This window comes from Meles meles, chromosome 17, assembly GCF_922984935.1.
Source record: "Meles meles chromosome 17, mMelMel3.1 paternal haplotype, whole genome shotgun sequence".
Classification (NCBI taxonomy): Eukaryota; Metazoa; Chordata; class Mammalia; order Carnivora; family Mustelidae; genus Meles; species Meles meles.
In genome coordinates, this window is record NC_060082.1 from 55,746,797 (window position 1) to 55,767,712 (window position 20,916).

A 20,916-nucleotide genomic window follows, 5' to 3' on the forward strand; every position below is an offset into this window, starting at 1 on the left:
CGAAGCCTCTCCTTGATGCAAAAAGTCAAAGCTCTCGAACGCTGATCCTCGGGCACATGACTTTCCACTCCTGTGTGACGGACTGGCAGGTACGCACCGCACACTTCTGAACACGCCCAAGGATGAGGCTTGCTTCGAGGAAAAGCTGCGGTACATTTGTTTGAGATGCAAACTGAACGACAGGTTGATTTTCAAAGAACGTCATTTTTCACTTGAAAGGATGACTGACAGACACACTGGAGTGATTCAGATGGGGTTGGCAGGTATTTTTTCAGAAAGCAATGAAGCGCGTCCCTTGCTTCAAGAAACAACTGACAGGTTTTTTTTCCCCCCTCCTCAATGTTAAGAATCAAGTTTCCAAACTAAAATTAGCATTCTGGAAACCCTGTGTCTGCCAAAACAAGTCTTAGGAGACTTGTATGAGCTTGACAGCTTCCCAGCACTGAGAGGAATTTCTGATGAGATCAGAGGTCTTAACGAATGTGATCTATCTGGCATGATATCATGGGATAAATCAATATTTGGAAGAGCTGCATAACTCAGTGAAGTAATACTTTCCAAATGGCAATGCAGAATGTTACAAAACCATGCATAGTTCAAGATCTATTGGAAGTACAAGACGGACCATTAGATTTTAATGCTAACAAAGCAGGAAAGGTTTACTGATCCGGCTTCAGAGTCCACATAGCAACTAGTCTTTAACATAATACCAGCTACAGCCTGTGATCGTATTAAAGACTATCCACAGGGCTGCCCGGATGGCTCAGTCATTGGGCATCTGTCTGTTTTCGGCTCAGGTCATGATCCTGGGGTCCTGGGATGGAGCCCCATGTTGGGTCCCCTGCTCAGCAGGGAGCCTGTTTCTCCCTCTCCCACTCCCCCTGCTTCTGTTCCCTCTCTCACCGTGCCTCTCTCTGTCAAATAAATAAATAATATCTTAAAAAAAAAAAAAGACTATCCACAATTCCCTGAAAAGGCTACTAAAATACTTCTCCTTTTCCAGCTGTACATGTGTGCAAAGCTTTTCTTCAAACATGTCAAAATAGCCTATCCCTACAAACTGAATTGAGGATCTGGTAGGAGAATCCAGTGGTCTTCTATGAAGCCAGACGTGGAAGATTTTTCCCTCTTTCAACATTAAAGTGTCATGTGTAAGCCCGAGGATTTCACAGACCTGTACCCCTGGGCCAAATAATACATGATACGTTATTTTTTTAAAAAGTGTCATTGTTCTCACTACATTTATTTTGGAAAGTAATTATTTTTCATAAAAATGTAATTAATTAAGGGACACCTGGGTGGCTCAGTTGGTTAAGCGTCTGCCTTCGGCTCAGGTCATGATCTCAGGGTCCTGGGATAGAGCCTCGAGTTGGGCTTCCTGCTCAGGAAAAAGTCTGCTTCTCCCTCTCCCTCTGCCCCTCCTCACTGCTCATTTGTTCTCGCTCTCTTTCTCTCTCAAATAAATATATATTTTTTAAATGTGATTTACTAAGATATAATGAAGTTATTTTTAAATGAATAAAATAGTTTTGTTTTAGTTTCTACTATGATTAACATTAACAGCCATAACCCGGAAAAACAGTTCTTTGGGTTCTTCAATGATTCTTTAAGATTTTATTTATGGGGTGGGGGAGAGCACAAGCAGGGGGAGCAGCAGGCAGAGGGAGAGAGAGAGAGAGAAGCAGGCTTCCTGCAGAGCGAGGATCTGGATGAGGGGCTTGATCCCGGGATCCCCGAATCATGACCTGAGCTGGAGGCAGATGCTTAATCCACTGAGCCACCCAGACAACCCAGGTTCCTCAAGGATTCCTAAGTGTAAAAGAATTCTGAAACCAAAACCTTTGGGATTCACTGCCCTAGACTAATCTCTCATCCAGCCTCCAGTCTCAATGATACTTTCCTTAATCGTGGCCAACCAGTTTATTTGCATACAGGACTGGCTTCAGGAGGATGTGGAGTCGGCAGGCACCTGCCAGGTCTGATTTGAATAATGTGGTTACCACTCCCTTCCCCCCTGAAATATCTTCTGAATTGGCAGCTCTCCAGGAGCTCAAATTTACCTCAGTGATGTAAGTCACTTGAACTTCTCTCTTCAAATCCAAATACTTTTAAGTGGTAATTTGGTGCTAGTCATTAGTGCATAAAAACAGTAGCCCAAACTTTGCATATTGGCTATGTCAAGCTTTCTGCTAGATGTTTTTTAATGTATTATCTCACTGAAGCTCATAGAGAATGAGTGTTCATCAAACCCGATTTTCCAATGAAGAAAGTTATAGTTTGGTTTTACGATGTTAATCAGCAAGGCCTTGAGGAAAAAATGACACCTGCTGTGGGATATCAGGTCCCATATAGGTCCCCAAAGGGAAAGTCTGCAGTGTGGGTGTCGGGTCCCCAGATGGCTCACGGCAGACACCTGTCTGCCCAAGGAGGAGTCAGGCACCCAAAGAGAGGAGATTAAGCCCGTCCTACTTTGCTGTTTAGTCTGACCCTGGGGGACTTTGTCTCCTTGTGCTCTACAAAACTCCCTCCTTGGCCCATTCTGAAATTGTACAGTTCCTTCTCCACTCCCCATGGGTACCTAAGCATCAGAACTGGAGGGGAAAAAAAGCTATACAAAATGACCATTAAAAAAATAAATTTATTTCAGGTCTGAAACCCTGAAGGACAAGCACACCGACAAATAGTACAAAAAGCAAAAATTAGAACATGAAAGATGACTTAGTACAGGCAATACTCTGAGTTTGCACACAAACATATTTTTAAAGACATTTCTCCAACATTCACAAAAGGCAAAAGCTAGTGTTTTTTTTTTCTTGCCACATTTATATGCAACAGCTTTCGAAAGCATCCGATTTCTTTCTAAAATCACTTCATTAAAACTTACACAAGTGTTGGGTTACCCAACACTTACATTTTCCAAAGATAAGACACAATTATATGACATTCTTGTTTGACGTGTTACAAGTGTGACTCAAAATACAGAAAAAATCATCACTCCATTTTGTGTTTTGGAACATCCTATTTCCTTCTTTTTCTAACCAACAAGGAAAGACACACACGACGTATATGCAAATGCTGCTTTTCAGAATTCAGGAAGTACATGATTATTTCAAACAACTGATAGCTCAAAAATAAAAATAATTATTTAGGAGAGATTTTTAGAATGTATTTTTGGCCATAAAACCTGTGACGTACAAATCTCAGGAAGTTAATGATTCAGCACATTCTGCCTGCCCTGTCACCGGCTGAAGAAAAAAAGCAAAACGCAGATGCTAAATTCCCCATATCCACCAAGTATCCCCCACAGCTGCTGACTGGATTCTCCAGGGGAAGATTTTTCTCTCGCTAGACCTAAGTTCTGTGGTTCAGTGATCTGGTCAACCCCATGACAGTTGGTATTTAAGATTCAAAAAAGATCTCTGAGGCCAAAGTGAACACATTCATTATATGGCTGAGGAAAATGCTGGCCAAGGAGTGACAGGGACAGCTCGAAACAGACCCAGGTCACAGACCCAGAGCTCCTGATTCCCAACTACGTTCTCCTGGTGACATATTCTCCAGGGTAAGAGTCTACACAATTTACTGTCGTTTGATTACAGAGAATGTTATCATTTCAATATAAAGCAATGCACAGAGCGTGCCCAAATCAGAATTGCTAATTAGCGAATTAATTGCTAATTGCTAATTAGCAGGAGTATTCAAGGGTATACCTGACTGGCATTTTTTTTGGTTGATGTGGACATAATGTGAGTATCATGGCTGCTTAGATGTCATTATTGTAAGGATATTTTCCTATCAGCTTAAGAGAGTCAGGACAGGAACAACATTTAAATTCTCACTTTAAACAAAACGCAGTGATAGGCACTGTAGAAACACATTTGGTCCTATTTTCCTTACCCTGAGCGGAACAGAGCAGACTTTTTTCCAAGAGTGTGGAGGCTACGTACACTCTGGGGAAGAAAATACACTCCCTCGCCCACCGAGGGAGCACGTACCCGGGCACAGTGTTCCTCTAAGGAGAACAGGCATACACATGATAGTGCAGAACGCAGACAGCATTGCCAGAGGTCTCCACCAAATGAGAACCCCTGGGCTATGCTACCGTAGATTTCTCTCTGCAACCTTCAAGCCAAAAGTATTAAGCATGATGCGAGAAATCATGAAAAAGCCAACAACACGTATGATGGCATTTTCCTGCTAGAAAGTTATACACAGGCATACCTCGTTTTACTGTGCTTTCATTTCCTGCCCTTCATAGATACTGTGGTTTTTTTTTTGTTGTTGTTTGTTTTTAAACAAACTGGAGGTCTGTGGCAACCCTGCATCGAGCAAGTTCATTGGTGCCATTCTTCCAACAGCATTTGCTTGCTCGTGTCTCTGGGTCACATTTTGGAAATTCTTGCAATATTTCAAACTTTATCATTGTTACTCTATTTAGTGTGATAATCTGGGATCGGTGGTGATGATTTGCGGAGAGCTCAGAGGAGGGTTAGCATTCTTTGGCAAGAGGTCTTTTTTCATTTAAGGTCTGTACATTGTTCTTTCTGTCCCCGCACACTTAATGGACTATAGAATAGTGTAAACATGACTTCGATAAGGACTGGGAAACCAAAGAATTCATCTCAGTCACTTATGGTGATATTTGCTTTATTCTGAATGGTCTGGAGCTGACCCTGCAGTAGCCCCGAGGTATGCCTGTGTTGAAAAAAAGAGGATGAACAAGGCAGTGGGTACAAAATTACTCTCATTTCAAGTAGGAGTGAAAAGAACAGTATTAGCATTTAGACCATGACAGGAAGGCAGTGCAGAGAACTCAAGATAATGAGCCCGTGTCTGGGCTCCTTTGCTTAATTAGAACACAAGTCTAAGACCAAAGTCATGGGTTCAGCGTGAACACAGAACAGTTTTGAGGGCCACTGACAGTACATGTTACAAAGCATTGTTTAACAAGAACAGAAGAAACTGGAAAAATCCTAGAGGTTTCTGTGGAGGTCTCGTCCCAGTGCTGTCCTGAGCCCAGTGAGGGCTCAGAGGTGCCATGTTGGTAGGCCCCCTGATGTGGACTGGACAGTTGGTCAGAATAACGGAAAGGGAGCCAGTGAGTAATATAATGCACGAAGGGTTCTGCATGGCATGTTCTTCTAGGTGTCTTAAGAGGACCAGACCTCCACATTATCATTTCAGAGAGACTCTGACCTTCCATGGTCCATAAAAAAGAAAACACTTTCAGAAAATACACATGAAGAAGCTGACTTTCTGATCGGTGACGGGAGATTAACAGTGGGATGCTCGGTACATAAATGGTAGTGTTCACAGGCGGTGAGCCCAAGTATTTTCAGTAAAATCTTGCTTTACGTTAACAATGAAGCAAGACGGTCATTGTAGTCCAGGGTCACATAGGAATTTTCCAGTAAGTGTCCATCTCCTGTCATGTATAAATCGAGACTTACTGCTCAACTATCACATGATGTCAACTTTTTCCTTCGCCTCAAACTGCCGATTCTGACTGCTTGGACAGCATCATGGTTTTGGATTCTTGATCTGTGGGACTATCTTCAACTGGAACCTGCAGAAAGAATCAGAAGATAAAAACACCTACGGCCTCTGGCAGGTGCCATTATGACGGAGCAGCAGCTGGCTTGGGGACACAAACAGCTGACGAGACACACTGACGTCACACATTTCTCAGGAGTAGCATCATAAAAACATTCATTACTTACAGCTTTAACATCACCGTTCGTAATTCCTATGTTTATATTGTGTCTTTTGAGATCAGACTTGATTAACGCTGAAACAGAGAAACATCAGTGGAGTCACCAAAGGGTATATATGAATGCATCTGTCTCGAAGCAGTACAAAGTCTTTTTTGATGTTGTCCCGTTCAGCACACGGTTGTACCGTCACATTCAAGAGCGTCCTCGCAGCATGAGAAAAATGCTAGTGCTTCTCTACGCCACTAGCTTAATTAGCAGTTCATTCATTAGTGACAAATACAGGGTGGTGGGAACCAAAGACACAAAGATGAAAAGCACAGTCCTTTCTCTACAGCATCCTCCAACCTAAGGAAACACGGACAGCAAACGACTATGACACAGTAGGGTCACTGCAACCACGCAGGTGACGTAGAAGGTACAGTGGGAGCAAAAGAGAAAAAAAAAATGCCTCTGGGGACGCCTGGGTGGCTCAGTGGGTTAAAGCCTCTGCCTTCGGCTCAGGTCATGATCCCAGGGTCCTGGGATCGAGCCCAGCGTCGCGCTCTCTGCTCAGCGGAGAGCCGGCTTCCTCCTCTCTCTCTGCCTGCCTCTCTGCCTACCTGTGATCTCTGTCTGTCAAATAAATAAATAAAATCTTTAAAAAAAAAATGCCTCTGTCTGTCCAGAGAAAATCATGGAAGGCTTGCCAGAGGAGACACATTTGAACTGAAACTTGAAAAATGAGTAGGAACTTGTCAAGCAGATAAGGAGAGGAAGGCACTCTGGGCAGGCAGGAAACACTGCATGCCAAGAATGCAAGACGGGAGTAGAAAAGCCAAGAACCTGGCCCCGGAGGTAGTTTGGGATCACTGGAGCGTCAAGTACTAGGGGAGGAGCAGGACCTTGGTTGTTCAGCACCGTGTACACTGTACGGAAGAGTTTACACCGCCGTGTGAATAGGGCAAAGGAACGCGGAAAGAAATGAGCCACGTGAGCCGACAGGAGAAACAACACGGGTATAGAAACACGGCTGGACGTCGAGCTTTGCTTCTAAACCCACTTTTACGCTAGTGCACCCAGACAAAATACAGACAAAAGCCCTTTTCTGTGCCCCTTCTCTAGCGGTTGGGCAGGCTGGGCTCTACTCTCGTTCTTGACCCTGTCTGCTCCGGCTATCCCTAACCAGGGGAAGAACCGGCTAACCATTCCACTGCCGTTTCCACCACCACACGCTCTGGTAGCTGCTGATGAGAAGGCGCGTTCTAGGTGCCAGACGCGATGCTGGGAGCTTTTCATGAACCACCTCAGTCAATCTGCGCAGCAACCCTCTGGGGCAGGCTTTTTAATATCCTGCTATATGAGTGAGAAAAGGAGGATCTGAGAAGGGAAGTAACTTGTCTAAAGTCACACAGCCAGAAAGAAGCTGGTCTGCCCACTCCAGAATCTTCACCGATTCTTAATACAATGGTTTTGTTTTTTATGCATAGGAACCATATTGAAGTTAAAATCTGAAAAATGAATTAGTAGATTCATATCCTTAGAAAAGACAATATTGTTTTATATCTCTTTTTTTCTCCTTGAGTTCTGCCAAGCCGTTGAGAACAAAGAGACACAAAAATTAAATACAAAGACAATATGACACAAGCACGTTTGCCGGGAAAATGCCCTAATTTACCTGTTAAAAGGATGCCTAGAAACATCCAAATGCAAAGGAAAATATTCCCTGCCTTAGGACCATAGTCTGATGTGAGCTTTCCTTGAGCCAATGTGAACAAAATTCCAAATATCTAAAATAAGAGAAATCATGGTTAAATTTACTTCTTTGAAACCAGTACAATGTTTTTCCCAGAACTTTTCCTATTTTATTCATATGACTTAGCTTCTAGAAACACTAAAAGGCAGAATTTTTCAAACAGAAACAGTTTTTAGACTTGTTATCCACTAGAATTGTCAGCAAACTAATTATCTGAAACTTAAAAGAAATCAGAGGTTTACCTGGGCCGAAGCATTAAGAAGACCAGAGGAAGTACCTTCAGATTCAGGGTAAGTGATTTCAACAGCAAATTCAAAACCCAGTGGGAGGTAACCGGTCATGAAGAAACTAGGAAAATAAATCCAGAATTATAGAAACAATTACCTGAGGGATAGTATCCCATATTGAGGCAATCATTCCAGTTCTCAGGCCTATTCTAGTGATCAGATAACTGAATATTTTGAACTTAACATATGAAAGTAAGACCCCATTATTATTCGCCAATCAGCCCAACGGCAGAACAGAAATCAAGCAGTTCCTAAGTTTTTCTTTTTGTGAGAAAGATTTACTTCTAATTTATGAAGTCAATTGGTTTTCTAACTAAATAAAGACACCTGGACTGAGAAAGGTTTTTCCATTTTTCATTTATCATATATACCAAAAAAATTTTTAAACTACTTTTTCTTTATTTCTAAATAATTATGCATTTACGTGCACAGGATAGATTCTTTTTTTTTTTTTTAAGATTTATTTATTTATTTGACACACAGAGAGAGAGAGAGAGAGAGAGAGATGACAAGTAGGCAGAGAGGCAGGCTGAGGGAGAGCGGGAAGCAGGCTCCCTGCTGAGCAGAGAGCCCGATGTGGGGCTCGATCCCAGGACCCTGAGATCATGACCTGAGCCAAAGGCAGAGGCTTAACCCACTGAACCACCCAGGCACCTGGATAGATTCTTTAAAGTTTAAAATATTCAAGACACTTGAATGAACTAAAAATCTACAACCACAGTTGTAATACTTCAGAATTGTAACAGCATGCTATCATTCCTCTTACATACACACACGCGCACACACACGATGCTTACCCGAGTACCCCTCCAGTAACAAACACGACCATAATGTATCCAAGGTCCAACGTGAGAGTAAATACAACCATTCCCAAAAAAGACAAAATGTAAACTATCAGAGTAGTCTGTCTAAAACAAAAACAAAATTGTTAGTATTTTGCCTGATTTTCCTAGGTATATAAAAATCACATCACTAACCATTGCTCTGTCCATAGAGTAATAATCAGTTCCTTGGTTTTCAAGATTCGGGTTCCCTTGTATGGAGGATATTTCCACCAAAGCATGGACTTTAAAGCTTACATTTAAGATTCAACAGCAGCAACTGACAAAACTCACACCATATCCAATGTTCAGACAGGAAGGAATATTCATATGGATCCAATCACCTTTGTGCCACCAAGTGGGATAGTTCCCTGTCTGTACTCAAGACTGAGTTCAAATTCCACCTCTTCCAAATGGCCTTTCCTAACCACTGTGGCTTACAACATTGTCTCTACTTTCAAATTCCCTTATCAACTTAGAATCTATTTAACTGTCACATGACAGACATGTATGGGGTGTAGGACATCTATTTTAGCCTGTTCTATTCTTTTTTTTTTTTTAATATATATTTATTTGACAGAGATGACAAGTAGGCAGAGAGGCAGGCAGGGGAGGGGGGGAAGCAGGCTCCTTGCTGAGCAGAGAGCCCAATGTGGGGCTCGATCCCAGGACCCTGAGATCATGACCTGAGCTGAAGGCAGAGGCTTAACCCACTGGGGCACCCAGGTGCCCCTAGTCTGTTCTATTCTTATTTTTCATGTATGAACGCTTTATTTTCCCCATTTAGATCACAAATATCTCAAGGACAAGGATGCTATATCACTTGTCGCAATCCCTAACTGAACTATGGCCACAAGTTTGGTGAATGAACGGCAATTACTCTGAGGACAAAATCAGGACAACAAAGAAGTTGTTTCCATGCCTATCATGTTTCCTTTTTTTTTTAATATTTTATTTTATTTATTTATCAGAGAGAAGGAGAGAGAGAGAGAGCACACAGGCAGGCAGAGAGGCAGGCAGAGGTGGAGAGAGAAGCAGGCTCCCTGCCGAGCAAGGAGGCCATGCGGCACTCGATCCCAGGACCCTGGGATCATGACCCGAGCTGAAGGCAGTGGCTTAACCCACTGAGCCACCCAGGCATCCCCCTATCATGTTTTCTAATTGTAAAGTGGACCAGAGGCTAGTAATAACTTTAATCCTTTACATATGTTCCCTTTATCTACAGACTGAACGGGTTTCACCGTAAGCTACCATTTCATAATAGAAACCACAGCAAGTGCTGTCTTAAATTATAGGAGAGCTATCTTGGAGAATTTCACAATGAGGGGTCTTGGGAAGGGCTTACATAATGGTAACAAACATGTTGGGCCTTGAAAGGTACATAGGATACACAGGTGACAATTCCATATTTCATTCATTTTATTGCATTCCATTTATTTGTCCATAGCTCCACTCGTTCATTTCTTCCAAGCAGATGGGAAGATTCTGCCGGTTAAAAAATGTAGCTATTCTTGGCTTAGGGGCCCAAGATGGCAGCCTAGGAAGGCCCTGAATGCATGTCCTCCCACACGCAGAATCTACCTAGAAAACAATTCCTCCCGAAGAACTGAGGACTGAACAGCTTCTGCATAATAAAGGGTGGAGGGACCACACAGAGAGCAGCAGGAGAGACAGACAGAGTGCCTGTGGGAACCCCACTGCAGACCCGATGACCTGCGGTTGGGGTGGATATCACTGGGCTGTCCCTGTGCAGATTCACCCGCCCTGGGGCACAACAAAAACCAAAAACAACAGTGGTTTAAGGGGCAACTGGACTATGAGAGGAGGAAATCATTTACTAACCCTAGAGTGTCTGCCAAACAGTGGGGAAACTGCTGGAACTCACTGTGGAGTTGGGGATGCTGGTGATAGCCGCTGTTTACAGTGGCCCCTCGAAGGCACAGATGGGAACAGTCCACGACCCCACACTAACTCCATCTGTCCCGCAAGGGCAGCCCTCCCAGACTGCACCTGCTCCAGGTCAAGTCGTCCCACCTGGGCAGCCCCGGTACAGAGCACCCCGCCAGGGCAGCCAGAGCAGCCAGGGCAAACTGCCTACAAGTGCCTCAGGGCGCCCCCCCTCCCCGCCCCAGCTCACACCTGCCCCAGGTCCAGCTACTCTGCCCCTGTGGACCTGGCTTGAAGCCCCTGGGACCATTGGGCCCAAATGTGCTCCAGCTCTAGCCATCCCACTAGGGTGGCCTCCGGCATGGAGCACCCTAGGACCTCTGGCTTGGACCAAATCCAGCTCTAACTGATCAGCCAAAACAGCCAGGCACACAGTGTCCATGGGGGTAGGTTCCTACATAAGGCCACTCCTTCAAGACCAGAAGAGAGGGGCGCCTGGGTGGCTCAGTGGGTTAAAGCCTCCGCCTTCAGCTCAGATCATGATCTCAGGGTCCTGGGATCGAGTCCCACATCGGGCTCTCTGCTCTGCAGGGAGTCTGCTCCCCCGCCCCCGCCTGCTGCTCTGCCTACTCCATCAAATAAATAAGTAAAATCTTAAAAAAAAAAAAAAAAAAAAAGACCAGAAGAGATACAAACCTCCAGTTATAAAATAAATAAGTCATGTGGATGAAAAGTATAGCACAGGGAATATAGTCAATAATATTACAATCACTTTGTCTGGTGACAGATGGCAGCTACACTTACTGCGGGGAGCACTGAGTAAGGAAAACAATCATTCCCCTATGCTTATTACTGCAGCATTATTTACAACAGCCGAACTATGGAAGCAGCCCAGGCGCCCACCGATAATGAACGGATAAAGAAGATGTGGCATGTATATACGATGGAATATGATTCATCCACTAAAAATGAATGATCTTGCCGTTTCCAACAACATGGACGATCTAGAGAATAGATCTAGCCATACGAAATAAGTCAGTCAGGGAAAGACAAATCCTATAGGATTTTAATCGTATGTGGAATTTGAGAAACAAAACGAACAAACAAAGGAAAACAAACGAAAGAGAGAGAAAACCAAGAAACAGACTCTTCACTACAGTCAACAAAGTGATGGTCACCAGCGGGAGACGGTGAGAGGACGGGTGGAACAGGGGAAGGGGATTGAGAGCACGCTTCTCTCTCGAGCCCTGAGAAACTGTAGAATTGTTCATCACTGCATGGTACGCTTGAAACTAACACTGTATGGTAACTATACTGCAATAGACAAACTTAACTGAAAAACGAAAATAGTTTGAATCAGCATGCTGCACACCTGCAGCTAATAAAACACTGTATGTCGGCTGTACTTCACATTTAAAAAAATAACAAAAAACACTAAAACCAAAGAAAAAACCATTACCAACCCCCAGAAGGCCCCTCCAATCACCGCTTCCCTGTCTCCGAGAGTAGCCACTATCTTGGCTTCTAACAATATAAATGAGCTTTATATGAATGGAGTCACACATCATAAAAATATACATACACCTATTCTTTTAAGGCCCAGTGCAAAAGATGCTGCCCCTGAAATCCCTGTTTAGTCTCCCAGTTGTTATTCCTAAGTTCTTTTGTATTAGCATTTTGATTATACAAATGTATAATTAATACCGTATTTTCATATTAGGTATTATAGTATAGTTAAGTGGTGCTATAGTGTGGGGCACTTTAGGCAAAGACTTTTAAAGACTTTTTTCCGAGATTGTATGTATGTATGTATGTATGTATTTATATTATTATTATTATTATCATTTTTTAAGTAAACTCTACACCCAACATGCGGCTTGAACGCATGACGCTGAGATCAAGAGTTGCATGCTCCATCAACTGAGCTAGCCAAGCACTCCTAGGCAAAATGCCTAGGAGTTTACCAAAATGCCTTATGCTCAATAACAGTTTTTTGGTAGGAAAGACAACTTTTTGTTTACATGTTTTTAAGCTTACAACACGAGAAAAGAACAGGATAAAGTTTCTGTCAGAAGTCAAATATTTCTCAGAAAGGGCTTTTACAGAATAGCAATGATCCCTTCTAAAGACATATGTGTGCACAATTATTACTGGAGGGGAAGAGGCTTCATAAGGTATCCAAATTCTCAAAGTTAAAGTATGACCGATAAAATAAGACAAATGTAGACTTCATTCAGAAGTGAAGGGAATCTAAGAATGTCTAAAATCCAAGTCTTTTTACTAATAATAACACTTCTAAAATTTCTTAAAATAAGAAGCAAAGTTTCCATTAAACCCCAAATACCCTAGGTTGTACGCCATACATTTATCTACTATCACTTACTTGTATGTTTTGGTATGATCTAGCCACAAGCCACAAAGAATAGAGCCCACCATTCCGGCCACTACCAATGTTAGCCCAATCCTTCCAGCATTGATTTCTTCTCCCTTTAAAAAATGTTTCATAAGAAGTTAATCAGATACTTCTCATTCAAATAGATCTTTCACACTCTCATACCTTTCACAGTCAATGGAAATAATCAGATAAAATTAAGCAAGCAATATAGGAGGAAATTTAGTAATCTGTTAGGATGGGGGGGTGGGGGTCTGGTAAAGCACATATCAAGGACATTCTGTTTTCAAACCAGAAAAAAAAAGAAAACCCAAAATGTGGGAGGAAATAAAAGAAATTTTTCTTGAACCTCCACGGTTAGAAAGTGCAATGATTTTTGTTAGAATTCTCATGTAATTCACAGAAGTCTGAGAAGCAGATTGATCTGATAGTTTTTTTACATTACAGCTGCTTTCTCTTTTCAAAAGCAAAGACAGGTCACAGCTTAATATTTACTTCTTTATATTTGCGTTGGTTTCCCTTAAAATTGTTTGTTTTTTCCCATTTAACCAGTCACATTTCTTTTAAAAAGTGCTGAAAAAGACTTGGGTATTGTCACAGCAATCAGACCTTCCGCTTTCCATTTTGTGTGTCTTATAAATTGGATTAAACGGATTCTCAATTAAAACAAATGAGAATCTTTTAAAGCAACAAGGTCATAAGTCTTTTTTTAAAGATTTCATTTTTAAGTAATCCCACGTGGAGCTTGAACCTACAACCCTGAGATCAAGAGTCGCACGTTCCACCAACTGAGCGAGCCACACCCCAAGAAATCTTTAATCTTATGATCATGCTAACAGGAATGACACTGTTTAAGAAACGCTCTTGGCCGGGGACATGACACAGTACAGACAGAAACTCACCTTATAATATGTCAGTATCATTTGATTTAATAATGTTGAGACTGAGTAAAATGCTCCAGTTATGATACCTACAATAATAAACGGGAAATTATGAATGTACCGTTTACTAGATGATATGATACTCTGGGACAATGGTGAATATAGAACACATTTCTCACACAGCTGCCAGAGAAAATGAAAAGTTCTTGCCATTCCCTTTCAGACGATGGAATGATCAATTTAACATCTGAACTTACTAGAGATTACAATGGTAAAATTCTGTCATTACACCATTTATTATTATTTAGACTCAGATATGCCAATCATAACTCCTGTCTGTGTGCAGAACACTGTATACAGCCATGAAGCCCTGAACGGATTGCTCACTGAGCTCCTACAACGTGCCCAAGCTCATGAATGTTCAATCATGAGACCGAAACCCTGCCTCAGAGACCTCACCCCTGCATTCATGACTTCAAGGCAACTGGTAAGAAAATATTAATTACAGAATATTTAAAAAGGAAAAATAAAAAAGTTATCAGAAAGCACGTGACTGGGTTTGAATCCTGCTGATTCCTGGCACATTTGTAGGACTTTAGGTAAACCTCTTAATCTAGTGAGACTTAAGTTTATTCTTTCTTTATTATTAAATATTCCAAGCATAGAAAACAATGTACCTCTTTCTCAGAGGTAACCCTGATCCTCATGTTAGTGCTTACCATTTTATTTTATTTTATTTACTTTTTTTTTAAAGATTATTTATTGATTTGCAGGGCGCCTGGGTGGCTCAGTGGGTTAAGCATCTGTCTTCAGCTCAGGTCATGATCCCAGGGTCCTGGGATCGAGCCATATCGGGCTCCCTGCTCAGCAGGGAGTCTGCTTCTCCTTCTCCCACTGCCCCTGCTTGCGTCCCCTCTGTCAAATAAATAAAATCTTTTTTTTTAAAGATTTTATTTATTTATTTGACAGAGAGAGAGATCACAAGTAGGCAGAGAGGCAGGCAAAGAGAGGGGGAAGCAGGCTCCCTGCTGAGCAGAGAGCCCGATGCAGGGCTCGATCCCAGGACCCTGAGATCATGACCTGAGAGGAAGGCAGAGGCTTAACCCACTGGGGCACCCAGGGGCCCCAAATAAAATCTTAAAAAAAAAAAGATTTATTTATTGATTTTAGAGACAGCACACAAGTGGATGGGGCGGGAGGAGGGCACAAACTCCCCACTGAATGGGGAGCCTGACCCAGGGCTCGATCTTAGGACCCTGAGATCATGACCTGAGCCAAAACAGAGTCAGACGCATGACTGAGCCACCCAGGTCCCCCAGTGCTTATCATTTCAGATATTACTATACATGTGTAACTCTAAATAACAATTAGAACTACTTTCCATGTGATTGAACTTTATATAAATATATTATTTGTATTTATCTGCAGCTTGCTCTTATCATTCAATATTACAATTTTGAGATTTATCTGAGTCAATACTTTAAATTCTAGTTCATTAATTTTCTCTACTATAGGATAGTCCATTATGTGACTATATTTCAATTTAATTATCTCCTGGCCAGTCAACAGACACTTAAGACTTTTTCCCAGTTTTTCACTATTTAAAACTGTATTGCAATGAATATTATGTTTTTGTTATTATATACAAGGGTTTTTCTAAATATATACCTAGGAGTAGAGTGTCTATTTTCTGGGTATAGTGAAACTGTTCTTCAAAACAGTTGTACTGGTTTATACTACCAGCAGAGCTCCTTTACTTCACATTCTTGCCATATATGTTTTTATCGAATTAAAACAAATTTTCTTTGCCAATCTGAATGCATGTGTACTGTGTCTTACTCTGGTTTTGATTTGCATTTCCTTGATTATGTATTAAGTAGTAAGGTTAAGTAGTAAGGTTTAGCATCCTATTTGAGCCATACGCAAACACAGAAATGCTTTCTGGTTAACTTAACTTCTTTGCCCTTTTCTTACTGAGCAGTAGGAGTTATTTCTACAGTGTAGGTACTAAGCCTTTGTTGGTTATATGCACCACATTTTCTCATAGTCTATGTCCTGCCTTTTCAATGTTTATGATGTCTTTTTAGAAAAGATCATTAACTTTTTTTGAGAGAGAGAGAGAGAGAATGTGCATGCAGGGTGGGGAGGGGCACAGGGAGAGGGTTAGAGAGACTCTTAAGTGGGCTCTATGCCAGTGTGAGCCCCACAGGGCGCTTGATCTCATGACCCTGAGATCATGACCTGAGTTGTGAAATCGAGAATCAGATGCTTAAGTGACTAAGCCACCCAGGGGTCCCTAAAAGACCATTATCTTTTTTTTTTTTTAATTTTATTTATATATATATATTTATATATATATATATATATATATATATATATATATATATATAATATAACTAGGCAGAGAGGCAGGCAGAGAGAGGAGAGGAAGCAGGCTCCCTGCGGAGCAGAGAGCCCGATGCGGGGCTCGATCCCAGGACCCTGGGATCATGACCTGAGCTGAAGGCAGAGGCTTTAACCCACTGAGCCACCCAGGCGCCCCTAAAAGACCATTATCTTAATGTAATCATATTTACCAATCTTTTCCTTTGGGGTTTGTGTGTGTTTTTTTTTAATTTATTAAGATTTTATTTTTAAGTAATCTCTACAGCCAATGTGGGACTCGAAGTCTCAACCCCAAGATTAAGAGTCATAGGCTCTATCGACTGAGCCAGCCAGGCATCCCTTCTCTTTGTTATATTAAGAAATTCTTTCCTTAAAAAAAAGGTTTTATTTAGTTATTTAAGAATGAGTGAGTGAGTAAGTGAGTGAGAGAGAGAGAGAGCACAAGCAGGGGGAGGGGCAGAGGGAGAGGGAGATGCAGATTCCCCTGCTGAGCAGGGAGCCCAACGTGGGGATCAATCCCAGGACTGGGGGATCCTGAGCTGAGCCTAAGGCAGACGCTTAACTGACTGAGCCACCCAGGCATCCCGAGAAATTCTTTTAAGAATATTAAAGCCGGTTTCCTATCTTAAAGAACTTGAAAGTTCTAATTTTCACCCTTCGGTCTTTAATCCATTGCAATTCATTTTTTTCATGGTATGCTATAGAGAGCTAATTTTTTTCCCATATCCCATATGGATAATCAATTATTCCAGGACAATTTACTATATGGTTTCTCTTATACAAAACACCTAGTTTTCATATATGCACGTTCTGTTTGTGAATACAGCAGTCCCCTCTTACCCACACAGGATTTGTTCCAAGTCCCCCGGAGGGTGCCTGAACTGCAGATAGTACCAAACCCTACATATCCCACATTTTTTCCTGTATATACATATACACATACATGTGGTAAAGTTTAATTATAAATCAGGCACAGTAGAGATCAACAACAATAATAAAACAGAAAAACTACAACAATATGCAGTAATAAAAGTTAGGTAAATGTGGTCTCTCTCTCTCTCAAAATCTTATCGTACAGTATTTTTCTTTTAATTGTGATGATGTGAGATGACGAAGGACCTACGTGATGAGATGAAGTGAGGTGAATGGCCTAAACCGTGACGCGGTGTGAGGCTCGTGCTGACCCCCTGCGACAGGTCAGAAGGAGGAGCGTGTGCTCCCTGACTGTGCTGATCAGGGAGCTGAAACCAGAGTGACCCGGTCACTGGAACCAGAGAAAGTGACACTAGGAACGAGAGGAACATTGCATTCTAGTTTTTCTCCTTCCAGACACTCAGGGCCATGGCCACATGACTTTCAATGTGAGTGAAAGTGACCTGTCCCACTTGCTGCCCTAGTGATCCTATCAGCGTGTGCCAAGATGTCATTCTGGATTCCTGAGTCAACTCTGGGGAGCAGCACCTTGCCGTCAACTTGCACTGAACACGCAGCACCGATAATGACTGAATTTTTGACGTGTTTGGCCACTGAGATTCTTCGTTAGCAGAATTTCACTGCTATCATATAAACCGGCCTGCACATGGATGCAGAGAAGTAGGTCTCTGGGATCTCTAGTCTGTTCCAGTAACCTAATAGTCTATCCCTAGACTATACACGGCATCTTAATTACCACTGCTTTATAAATCCTGGTATTGGAGGATATGTCCTTCACCTTGTTCTTCATTGACATTATCTTTGTTGTTCTTGGCTCGCTATTCTCTCGCAGGAATTTGACCATTAGTCAAGTTCCCTTACGAACCCTATTTAAATGGGAGATTGCAGGATGAGACATAGAGCTGTGTAAAGATTGTATCAAAGGACCCTGAGGGGCGCCTGGGTGGCTCAGTGGGTTAAGCCGCTGCCTTCGGCTCAGGTCATGATCTCAGGGTCCTGGGATCGAGCCCCACATCGGGCTCTCTGCTCAACGGAGAGCCTGCTTCCCTTCCTCTCTCTCTGCCTGCCTCTCTTGTGATTTCTCTCTGTCAAATAAATAAATAAAATCTTTAAAAAAAAAAAAAAGGACCCTGAGTAACTGGTCTTTGCTGCTCACTTCCCACTGAATTCAGGTACATAGAGGGATCCAGCATGGTTAGCCTGGGGAGGCCCAGGGAGACTGGCCGGAGGAACTCCCCTGTGCTGCACCTTCTGCGGGTCTTGGATCTATTCCAGACTGGAGTAAAGACAGCAGGAGTCAGGACAGAGGATTGTAAGAGCAAGAAATACTGTTATCTGAGACTAGATTATTTGTCTGCGCTTCAGATCGCAAATAGCACGAGCGGCAGAGTGAAGGAACACGTTCTCTCCAAATGGCCTCAGCGCAAGAAAACGTTGTCTTAGACTCTTTGGTTCCTAAGTTTGGGACACTGTATATAACCCTGAAAACCTGTCCTAGGAACACAGTCCCTATCCAGACGACCCCAGGTGCAAGTCTGCTCCAACTTTATATATAATACCAGTCATGGGGAGACAGGTGCCCTGTCAAAAGATGTGATGTGACTCACTCACTTAAAACCATGATCCCTGACTAGCCAGCCCTTCAGTGAAGAAAACAAGCTTGAGAACATTTTCCAACTCTCCTGGGGAATATTACCAAACTCTCCACAGTGTTTCTCAATGCCTTCTTCCTGCCTTTTTTTTAAGATTTAATTATTTATATTAGAGAGTGGGTGAGGCAAACGTTAAACCAGCTCTTGTAGGACTGCTTAAGGGGAAAAAGGAGCACATTCCAGGTAAAAGGTAATAGGTAAAAGGAATAATGGCACAAAATTACAGAGACTAGAATTTATAGCCTATGAGCCCATGGAGGCACGCTTGTGTGTGTGTGTGTGTGTGTGTGTGTGTGTAAGCCTGTGTCTGTGACAAGAGGCTGGTTATAAATTGGCTCAAAGAAAGTCTTATATCGGGAGATAGTGAGAGAGAAGGAGGGTAGGAATCTTTCCTCCTTAAACCACAGGCTACAAAAATGAATTTGCTCTTGCAGATAATAATTACCCACTGTTATTTTCTTTACTTCCTAGTTACGTGTTTTAGGTTTAAGCTAACCAGTAGAGGTAACCACGAAAATTAAGAAAAAGCACTATGGCATGCTGAAATATTTAATGGTGATAGGATATAACATCTGGGATTAGCTTAAAAATATTCCAGGGAAGGGGCGCCTAGGTGGCTCAGTGGGTTAAGCCTCTGCCTTGAGCTCAGGTCATGATCTCAGGGTCCTGGGATCGAACCCCACATCGGGCTCTCTACTCAGCAGGAGCCTGCTTCCCCCTCCCCCTCTGCCTGCCTCTCTGCCTACTGTAATCTCTCTCTCTCTGTCAAATAAATAAATAAAATCTTAAAAAAGAAAAATATTCCAGGGAAGAAAAATTTCAGGAAAAAGGTAGAGGGAAGAGATAGAGCAAGAATAGCGAAATGTGGGTAATTACAGCTGGGTGATGATCGGTGCATAGGAATTCACTATTTTAAATGTTCTGCTTTTGTGCTCAACTACTTTCACTGAAGAAGAAAAAAAGGAGAAAAAGATGAAGTAATCCTGATAAAAGGGTGAGTGAGAGTTTAGGTCAGTGCATAATTTGTTACTACTCGTACAACAGTCATGTAACTACGGTATAGGCTCCCAAAAAGCTGTCAAGAAGAGAAAGAAGAGCAAAGAGTGACTTCTGAAAACAAGTAAGACAGATATAGGGGGTGTTGGCCGTTCTTATAAGCAGTGTTGATATAAAAAACAAACTGTCAGCAAACTCCGAAGGGAACCAAATAGGTTGGTGTCTGCAGTCAAAGAACAGCGTCAAGGTGAGTATCCGTCAGTTACCCTGAAATATCTAGAAGGATAAGAATTGTTGTTCAGCTTTGAACTGGTTAAAGTGATCGCATGAATGTCTAGTATTGACCGAGTAGTCAAAATAGACGCCACTTTGCACATGGGCAGGGAAAGGGAGTATTGATGACATTTCCCACATGATTAAGGCAGTTCTTAAAGGACTTAAAGTACTCAGTGAAAACTCAAAAGAGAAGACAGTGCTTGTCTGTTTGAGATCTATTATATTTTATTTTAAAAACATAAGAAGGGGCACCTGGGTGACTCAGTGGGTTAAAGCCTCTGCCTTCGGCTCAGGTCGTGATCCCAGGGTCCTGGGATCGAGCCCCGCATTGGGCTCTCTGCTCCGAGGGGAGCCTGCTTCTCCTTCTCTCTCTGCCTTTCTCTCTGCCTACTTGTGATCTCTCTGTCAAATAAATAAATAAAATCTTTTAAAAAAATTAAAAATAAAAAAATAAAAACATAAGAAATTAGACTAAGGGGTGCCTGGGTGGCTCAGTCATTAAGCATTTGCCTTCGGCTCAGGTCATGATCCCAGGGTGCTGGGATCGAGTCCCACTTCGGGCTCCCTGGTTGGAGGGAAGCCTGCTTCTCCCTCTCCCACTCCCTCTGCTGGTGTTCCCTTTCTCGCTATGTCTCTGTCAAATAAATTAAAAAAAAAAAAAAAATCTTTAAAAAGAAAAGAAAAGAAGTTAGATTAAGAAATTATGAAGAAAATCCATCTTGAAGTTTTTGCTTTTGGTTCAAAATTTAAGTTTATGACTATGCCATCATTATTTTTGTAGTTAACAAACCTATCTCATTAATTAAAGCTCAAACCACTAGATTAAATGAAAAGAATCTACAATGCTTTTTTGTTTTTTTTTTTTAAAGATTTTTATTTATTTATTTGAGAGAGAGAGAGCATGAGAGGGGAGAAGGTCAGAGGGAGAAGCAGATTCCCCATGGAGCTGGAAGCCCGATT

General features: G+C 42.1%; 1 protein-coding gene across 1 annotated transcript in view; it reads right to left on the reverse strand.

Annotated features, from left to right (window-relative positions):
* Positions 1 to 2,618: 2,618 nt before the first annotated feature.
* Positions 2,619 to 20,916, reverse strand: part of FLVCR1 (FLVCR heme transporter 1) — a 29,669-nt gene continuing 11,371 nt past the window's right edge. Inside the window, exons 4-10 of the mRNA XM_045983083.1 lie at positions 13,736 to 13,803; positions 12,825 to 12,928; positions 8,531 to 8,641; positions 7,689 to 7,794; positions 7,369 to 7,480; positions 5,721 to 5,788; positions 2,619 to 5,566 (exon numbers count right to left, since the gene is read on the reverse strand). Coding sequence (XP_045839039.1) covers positions 5,489 to 5,566; positions 5,721 to 5,788; positions 7,369 to 7,480; positions 7,689 to 7,794; positions 8,531 to 8,641; positions 12,825 to 12,928; positions 13,736 to 13,803 — 647 coding nt within the window. The 3' untranslated portion in view covers positions 2,619 to 5,488. The remainder of the gene's footprint in view (positions 5,567 to 5,720; positions 5,789 to 7,368; positions 7,481 to 7,688; positions 7,795 to 8,530; positions 8,642 to 12,824; positions 12,929 to 13,735; positions 13,804 to 20,916) is intronic.